At 46.9% G+C, this 9487-nt stretch overlaps 1 protein-coding gene across 1 annotated transcript; it reads left to right on the plus strand.

Annotated features, from left to right (window-relative positions):
- The first annotated feature begins 1905 nt into the window (after positions 1 to 1905).
- Positions 1906 to 2844, plus strand: LOC106731531 (olfactory receptor 52P1-like). Its single transcript, XM_014570278.2, has one exon. The coding sequence runs from the start codon at positions 1906 to 1908 to the stop codon at positions 2842 to 2844; it is 939 nt and encodes a 312-aa protein (XP_014425764.1).
- Positions 2845 to 9487: the final 6643 nt, after the last annotated feature.

Below are 9487 nucleotides of genomic sequence, written 5' to 3' on the forward strand. Positions count from 1 at the left end.
ATAACGCAATCTATATTCTAATTACTTCTAAGAGCAACAGTGTGATCATGCTGAATCACAAGGATCCTTCTGGTCTCTTTCTCACATAATGGAATATTACAGAGCTCAAAAGGTTACAAAAGTTACATTCACATTATACTGAAATTGACATTGATGTTATACTGTATTGGGCGGAGGCTTTATACAGCACTTCTGATGGTTTCTGCTTATCTTTGATCATTCTCATTGCCCTTGCCCGAATACCCTTATTTCTGCCAGCATCCTGTGTGAGAAGGGTGCCCCATACTATGCAGAGGAGTCTGGAGAAATGTGAAACATTGCCTGATCTCATGGCACTATATTTTATGTATGATTCTGCATCCCACTCCTCTGTAATTCCAATGTTTCGCTCAGATTGTGTCCATTCTTGCGCTGTGAGCCGGGTTTCCCAGAGCTGCGTCCCGTGATGCCCCAGGCCCCATCCTGAATTCATGCAGTAAAATTAGAACCTTGTTTGGTGTTTAAGGGTTCAAGCTTTTCCCTTCAAAGGGCAGACACATCACAGTTATTGACATTGGAACTTCATCTGCTGTCATGATGCCCATTCATCTGGCTTCATTGGCTCCTTCTGAAAACTTCGCTGAACTTGACTCTGACCTTAATATAACCCCTTTTTTCTTCCCCGGGGTACTCGGGAGCATGTCACACTCACAACATGTGCCTGGGTGCCTGATGGTTTTAACATAAAAGGAGATCCTGAGGTGATATTTAGTTGGGGATTACTTATCCACCCCCTGGCTGCAGTCCCTTGCTCATAAAGAATATAGAATGGTGGTGCCTCCATCTGGCTGGCCGTGCACACACTTAATGATGTGCCTTCGGAGCCTCCAGGAATTAAATTATTCCATCAATAATGTGGATTTAACTCCAGAACAATAATTACAAATGATAAATAATACACATCAAATAGATTACATTAGAAAGAACACACCTTTACTTAGCAACTTAAAGAAACGGGGTTTAAACAGATTAACAGTGAATATCATTAACAAAGTACACTGAAATAATAGGAACGTATCTATCTGGCATTTGCAGTGCCACCATCTATCCCACCCCAGAGTGTGCCCTCCTCTGGACTCAGAGTCCCAGACACTTGTGTGGGTGCGCTTGAAGATCTGCAGCTGGAGTGGAGGTTCTCTGTAGGTTCCGTGTATGAGTCCAAACTGTGCAGCCAGCTGCAAACTCCCTCTGCCACTGGAGCCGGTCCCACCAAATGCCAGCAGCTCTGGTTCATTGGGCTGGATACTCTGCCTCTCTTTGGACCCAGAGTTAGTCTATATCTCTGAGGTCTGTCCCAGGCAGCGCTTTCCCAAAGAGCCCAGTTACTTACAGCCTCCTCTTGTGTGCTGGTTTTTGTGTAGTCCTCCTCAGCTGTAGGTGCAGCCAGTCTCTCCCCTCTAGGGCAATCAGCAGCCTGCTATATCCAAGCACCACAGACTTTCAGTCCCAGGCAGTAGCAGCAATACAACAGCTCCTGGGCTGGATATAAGGCTCTTCCACAGCAGTCTGGTTCCTCTCTCCCAAAATGGAGCACTCCAGACTGCTGAGACCCTCTCTCAACATGCCCGGGCCAGCCCTCTTTTCCTGGTTTCCTCAAGGGCTCATGGGAGTTGTAGTCTCCGGGGCTAGATTGCAGCACACAGGATCCTCCCAGAAAAAGTCAGAGGTACCTTTCATGAGGGGACTACATAAATAATCTGGTGCCATCTGTAAATGTTGCTAGGTTACTGATCACCCCCCTTCCTAGATAGTGTGGTTAATATTGTATAGTTACTGGCTATTAGTAAGAGTGTGATTGCCTCTCAATGTACTTTTCTCCTTTTACAGGCACCTTGACTATTTGCGAGCTGGATTGTCAACCACCTCATGGCAGCTTTCAACCTCACCCCATCTGGCTCTTCAACATTCACCCTAAATGGCATCCCTGGCCTGGAATCTGCCCACATCTTGATTTCCATCCCCTTCTGTATATGCTACATTATTGGCGTGCTGGGGAATTTCACAGTCCTGTTTGTGGTAGGCAAAGAGCAGACCCTGCACAAGCCAATGTACCTGCTCATGTGCATGCTGGCCCTCACAGACCTCGGCATGTCTACCTCTGTGGTGCCCAAAGAACTGTTTATATTTTGGTTCAGTTTGAAAGACATTACTCTGATTGGCTGCCTCACCCAGTCATTCTTCCTTCATTCGATATCTGTCATGTACTCTGCCATCCTCGTGATAATGGCCTTTGATCGCTACGTGGCCATATGTAACCCTCTGAGATACACCACCATCCTCACCAATGCACGCATCGCTATGCTAGGCCTGGTGGGTTTGATAAGAGCTGTTCTCTTAGTTCTGCCTCTGCCCCTGCTCCTGAGCAGGCTGCCGTTCTGCGCCGGCCACGTTATCCCCCACACGTACTGTGAGCACGTAGCTGTGGCAAAGATCTCCTGTGGAGACATCACAATCAACAGGATGTACGGGTTGGTGATAGCCGTTGTAGTCATCGGGTTAGACCTGACGCTCATTGCTCTGTCCTATGGTTTGATCATCAGGGCCATCCTCAGAATCTCCTCCAAGAAAGCCCACCTGAAAGCCCTCAACACCTGTACTGCCCACATCTGTGTCATGCTCATTTCTTATACTTCCAGTTTCTTCTCCATCCTGACACACCGGTTCGGTCAGGGCATCTCTCCCCACGTTCACATAATCTTGGCCAACTTCTATTTCCTCTTCCCTCCCATGCTCAACCCCATCATCTATGGGGTCAAAACCAAAGAGCTTCGAGAAAAAGTGTGGAAATACACCTGCAGAAGGTGATGGCCATGTACCACTGAGTTGAAACCTGTGTGACAAGAGGAGGAAAGGATATCTCCTGGTTAATCAAAGGAGCTCGATCCCAGTTTGGCTTAGCTCAGCATCGTGGAAGTTCACACTCTGAAGAATTCCTCGCACCTAAGGCCTTTTTAATCCATTGAGGCACTTTGCTCTCTTTGTTGCTGAGTTTATTCTGTCATTTTTTGAGTACAGGCTCTACCAAAAAAGCCCCCTGCTGTCGGCAGAAACGTGGCAGAACACTTTACTTTCACTTTCGACACTGAGCCTGATCAGCACAGCGATGGAACGTGAGTATGAAAATGAAGCCCGGGATATTTAAATCCCGGGCTCATTTGCACTTCCAAAGTGCTTGATTTACATCCCTCTTTTGGCAGAGGGATGCAGTCTAGACACAGCCTCTAACTAGTCTAAACAGGGTTGATCAGTTTGATGAACTGAAGCTTGACTTTTCAGAAGCCAAAGAGAATCAGTGAACTATAACACTGAACTTCTGTATCATATATGCAAACATCCTGCGAGTAAATTTTACTTGATTTTTCTATGAATTCTGGAGGACAAAAAAAAAAAAAAAAAAAAAAAGATTCAGCTGGGAAGAGCTAATATAGGAAAGGTGCTTCAGGAATGGAGTCTATTGTACTAAAATTTATGGGTGAGAGGTTTGGATCGGTGTGTTTTGGGGAACTTATCCTGGATTTGATGGGTGTATAAGCCAGATTCCAATAAGGCCAATTGAAACCATATGATAGGCACTCAGACACCATAAATTAAGAAAATAGATCACAATGAAGGGTAAATTGGAAAGCAGTCTTTTAGATGCAAGGAAAAAATCTAATCCAAATGAAAGGAACGGATGCACCAGTAAATGAGAATGAAAGAAGACAAGTGGATGAAAACTACGAGTCAAGACACCTCTAATATTGAACATTTCTTGAAAGTTGGGAAAAGTGTTCTTCCACGTGGGGACCCTATGAAGATGGTTTTCTAGGAGTTGGGCGGAAGCAGTTACTCTCCCAGACGAAAGGAGAAATGACCTCACTGCAGGCATCTCCCAGAAGGTGCCTTCACATTGCCATACCCCAGAAGGAGACCTAGGGACAGTCACAGAGAAGTGGTAAGAAGAGGCCCAGAGAGGGCAACCTTACTGAGGTGGCAAGTAAATAGGCCAAAACTAAACCTCCCCTGTGGTGCATCCATTGATCTACCAGCCAAGCTAAACCTCCCCATGCAGTGCAGCTACTGACCACCATCTTTGGCAGTGGGGACACCTGGGCCATGTTGACCACCCTAGCGCTCTGCCTCTTGACCACCTCCCACTTTTCCCCCATGGCCCTGCCCATGCTCCACCTCTTCATGAGCCTGCTCTGTCCTTCATGGAGTCATCTGCTGCTTCTCATAGAGTCCCTCCTCTCTTTGCTCAAGAGGCACCTTCACCATCTGAGTCCCCCACTTCCTCGGTAACCCCATGAGCCCTGGCATTTAATGAGTACAACCACCGTCCTCTCGCCCACCCGCATTCCCCTCTGGATCCCTGGATCTCCTCTTCCCCTAAAACCTCCTTCCCTAGGTGGTCCTACCCCCCCCCCCGTCCTCCACCAGCCCCATGTTCCAGCCTCCTTAGCTGAGCTGCTCCAGCACCTGCAGGCTCAGCAGTAAGAGGGGTCCCACAGCTCAGCCAAGTAGAGCAGCCAGACTGCAACCAAAGAGCAGAGGTCTGCCATCGCCGTAGGTGATCAAGTGTTGCAAAGGGCAAGGAAGGCAAGGAAGTGACCTAGGGACACTCGCATAAAACAAGGTGGGCTTTGGTCTCCCTCATTTCCTTTGAAATATCACAAGGCATTCTCGTTGTTTGAGTACGGCAAGCCGGCAGAGGCAATTTTCTGCTTTCCTTGCAACCCATTTTCCCGTAGTCAGAGAGACCCTCAATCACCAAAAATGGAGAAAGGGGCTAGAAAAATATTGGAATGAAAGCACCGGAATCATTTCCTGTCTGCCGCATGCCCGCAGGTTTCCGACAGGTGGTGTTTTTTCAAACAGTCAAAAGAAGGGAGTTCCGTGGTGGCACCATGGATGGTGGATGAAGGTAGCTTCCGTCCTCGCCCCACCCCCTCTGCCCAGCCCCACCCCCAACACCCCGGGACAATGGAGCGGTGCACGGCCCCAGCCTCCCCAGCCCCAGAATGCCAGGGATGGTGGTCGGCATGAAGTCCCAGCCTTCCTGGCCCCGGAGCACAAGGAGGGCTGGCACTCAGGGGCAGCAACACTTTGCCTCAAGTAAGCCTAGAGTAGGCGTTCTAGGGGCGGCGTGTGGGCAGGGCCATGCCTGGTGGTTTTGGAAGGCAATGCCTTCCCTCGCTTAGGATACCAACCACCCCTGAGTGGTACAGTTGTCACTTCCTCACCAGATGACGTTACATGAAAACAGAGACCATGCTGCAAGAATCACTGATGTGCTGCTTTAGCTGGCCACATAGGCCGTGTCCACACTCAGGGTTCTTTCGAAAAAAGTAGCCTTTTTTCGAAAGAACTTCCCCTGCATCCAGACTCAAGCCGCGTTCTTTCGAAATTATTTCGAAAGAACGCGGCTTTTCTTTCGATGGCGGTAAACCTCGTTTCACGAGGAAGAACGCCTTCCTTCGAAAGTTCCTCTTTCGAAGGAAGGCGTTCTTCAATGTAAAGAGGCCGTCTTCGAAAGAGAGCATCCAGACTCGCTGGGTGCTCTCTTTCGAAAAAGCGGATTTCCTCTATCGAAAGATCCGCCTGCTGTCTAGACGCGATCTTTCGAAAGAGGCTCTTTCGAAAGATGCTTTCGAAAGAGCCTCTTTCGAAAGAAGCCTGCAGTCTAGACACACCCATAGGGAAATGCATTGTAGGGGAAGGATGAGAAAGAAAGCCATGGAAACTTTCTGGAGTTACACAATGTCTTTTCACAGGACGACGAAGCATTCCCATGGAAAGTGAGGTGTTCTTTCCATCTCCTAGGCCGCTTGACTAAAAACCAGTATTTTCAAATGGCGATGGGTATTGTGAAAACAACAATCAGCCAGAACGTTCAGAAGAAGAGGGGTTATTTTTGCTATTAGAACAGTTGGGAGATGCCAGATATAGATTCAACTTAATACCTCACAACGGGACACAGAAAAACACGTTTGAGGCCAGAATCCTGGGTGAAGAAATCTTTTTCCAACCCCTCCAGCTTGAATCAATGCAGGAACAAGTCCTTTGGCCTCCACATTTCGGCCGTGACTTTTCAGAGGACAGCACCGGATATGACAATTGCACAGGTGGTATATAGCAGTATGAAGTTACAATCGATGGCAAATGGGTTTGGGTCCTGTCTCTTATGGCAGCCTTCCCACTTGTAGTGCAGATGGTAGTAACTGCACTCAGAAAAGAAAGCCATTGTCTTTCCCTGTGCTGTGCAGTCTGCAAAACTTTATTTGCCCTGACAGTGTGAGCCTCTAGTAGTGGCTAATCGTTTCTTCATTCCCAAGGCAGGCTCTCAGGCAGATATTTTCCAGGGACTCTTTTCTGCTTTCCCCACTCCCCCCTGGAGCAAAGGGAATTCACCAAGAGCCCTGGGCAATTTGAGAATCCACAGGGATGGTTCAGGGGAATAACAAAAGTCACTCTCCTGCAGGGCGAGTGTCTGACGTGTGAGACCCATACACTGATTCTTGGGGCTGTGGTTCCTGGAGCAGGAAGGTGATGTCCACTCTCTGACTAATGGATTTTGGTGAGTTGCTTGTTTCCACGCTAATGTCAGTTCTCAGGGCTCAGGAACTTGAACTGTTTAGCATTTCCAGAAACACGAGAGAGAGAGAGACAGCATGAATTATCCAAATCAAAGTGATGCAAAGTCCTGAAACTGGTCAAAATAGAGAATAGACGACATGCCTAATGTCCAGATCAAAAAGGTGTCACAAGTCCTGATGGGACAGAGGGTATCTCAGGGTAACGTAACATGGACTGCTCTGTAGCGCATTGCCTCTGACACCAGCCACCATCTCTGTGAACCAGCCTACGACAGCCGGATTGCTTTTCTGATTCGTTAATTGCCAGCCTCGGGGATGTGTGTCAGGGTTTCCCACAGGATGCCACACATTAAAGGTTGGTCTCGCTTTGAGGAAGAGTTCTTCACACTGGCTCTTTTCAATCACCGCGTCCTCTCTCTCTCCCACCTAGCCAGTCCCTCATTCTGTCCCTGCCCGGGCTGGGCTGCTGCTGGGGCTCCCTTCACCCCCAGAAAATCAGGTCAGGCTGATCCCCCCCTTTTCCCCATTGCTGTCAGACACTGAATTTAACCTGGTCTGAGGAGGTATTTCTGTGGCTCTTGCTATGGAGCCTGGGTCCTTTTTTTCATCCTGGATGCGGGGCAGGAGTGGGGGTTTTGAGAGCTGGGGACATACAGATAGTGATGAAGATTATGGGGCAACCAGGGTGTGTACACAGAAGTGGGAAGTGCTGGGGATTGTGGGCACAGGGAGCAAGGTGTAAACAGAACGGTGGGCAGAGCTGCTGAAGTCCTCCCGAGACGATCTCAGAGCACGAGATGTGCTGAGCAACAAGAATGCCCATTGGGTCTGTAATGCCTTTTCCGAGAAGGCCAGTGCAAGGTTTATGGAAGTGATGTGGCCTACAGGACTGGGAGATGTTGATGGTGCTTGGTCCTGCCATGAAGGCAGGGGATTGGACTTGACCTCTCAAGGTCCCTTCCAGTTCTAGTATTGCATGAATATATTTGTTGGCATTTTACATAGATCTTATCTCCTCCATCTCCCACTATATTCTCACCCCTGTCGATACCTTCTGCACCCCAAGCTGCCCCACTCCAACAATAATCTGGTTGTCAGGTCTCCTCCATTTGCCCCCCTCATCCCTGGCTTTCCCTGTCTGAGATTTCCTGAAGAGCAAAAGTCTGAGAACTTCTCCAAAATTAGTCCCGGAGCAGAAATGTAAGGCCTATTTGCAGTCAGAATCTGTTTAACTTCAACTTCCAGTCACTGGATTATGTTACACCTCCGTATGCTCGGCTGAAAAGCCTAATAGTAAACATTGGTTCCCCATGTAGGTGGTGGCAGACTGTTATTATGCAACCCCTTAAACATCTTCATTAAAATAAATAGATTGAAATTCTTGAGTATATCACTTGAAGGCAGAGACTTTTACTGATTCTTGTGACTTTTCTCTGAACCCCTCCTGAATCTCTCAACATCCATCTTTCATCATGGACACCACTGAATTGGACAAAGGATTCCAGCTGCAGTCACACAAATGGCAAATCCTGAGGTTAAATAATTTCCCTACCTCACGTTGAATTTCCCCAGGTTATGATCTCAGGATCACATTGGCACTTTTGGCCACAGGTTACACCGGGAGCTCCTACTTTGTTAATTATCTTTTCATACTGTAAGGGGATTGGGCCCCCAATGTGCTGAGACCCCACTGAACCTGTTTTCCCTGCAAGCTTGGGCCCGTGGGTACCCTGTCTTGTCATGTCAAACACAGAAGCCTGCTGACCTTAATTGAAAACGGCACAGTGAGAACCCTCTACAGGCCAAAGCCCCACCTAAATCCATCTTATGCTGTATAGAGATCTGTACAGTATACGCTAATGAAATTTTCCCTCTTTCTCAATGTAAAGTGAGATACACACAGATTCCTTGCCCAGTAACGTTGTTTACAGAGGTTTTATGAATAACCAGAAGTGATTTTAAAAATGACTAGTCCTGTGACACCACAGAGACTAATAAAAATATATGTAGTATCATGAGATTTCATGGGCATAACCCAGTAAAAGATAAGGTTGAAGTGGTCATAACTTACTAAGCAAAATGGAACAGAACACACAAGCTATGTTTAATACAGTCAAGAAACTAGTTAACATATAATATATCACCCTAAAGTTATTCTAATAATCATCTTCACAGACTTGATGTCTTTCCAGTCTGGTCCACTTTTTTCCCCCTCTTCAGCCTTAGATGTTTATAGCAGGGAGAACTGATCACCCACTGTAAATAGGTTTTGCAAAAGACAGACATTCTTTGTGTTCAGTCTAATTTTTCTCTTTGGTCTTGTGGAAAAATAGAGCATCCAAGATGGATCCCTGCATTAGGTCCCTCCTTCTAGGCTTACAGGGGAAAAAAAAGTATATTCACAGATCATTGTCCTAAGTATTAGGCCATTAAGTTCCTCCAGTGCTACTAATAGCCCTCACTTAGGATAGTAACACAGATTTATACTTAATATTTCTAACTTCAGATACAGGAATGATGCATGTTAACAAATGGGATAGTTTTAATCAGTAGATTACAACTTTTCCAATGATACCTCACATGAAATATCTTAAGCATATTTCCATAAAGAATCCCATAACTCATGCCTCCCACAAGTGCCCTTTGTGTTAACATCAGCTATATTCTTTGATCACACATGAATTAGTCTGATCCCAGTTAAAAACCACTCCATATTGCTTTGACTCAGTGATTCATGCCCTTCATTATTCACAATCCCCCAATTTTTCAGTCACCTGTAAATATCGTTGATAATTCGGCACCCAAAAGGTAATTAGCTGAGTTGCCAATATGTCATTCTGTTTACACTCGTCAATTCCTGCTTTGGCAGGGGG

The sequence above is a fragment of the Pelodiscus sinensis genome, chromosome 1 (assembly GCF_049634645.1).
Source record: "Pelodiscus sinensis isolate JC-2024 chromosome 1, ASM4963464v1, whole genome shotgun sequence".
In the NCBI taxonomy this organism is placed as follows: domain Eukaryota; kingdom Metazoa; phylum Chordata; order Testudines; family Trionychidae; genus Pelodiscus; species Pelodiscus sinensis.

What these genes read in the sequence shown, in the direction of transcription:
- LOC106731531 (XM_014570278.2), top strand. Translation starts at nt 1,906, where the DNA reads ATGGCAGCTTTCAACCTCACCCCATCTGGCTCTTCAACATTCACCCTA.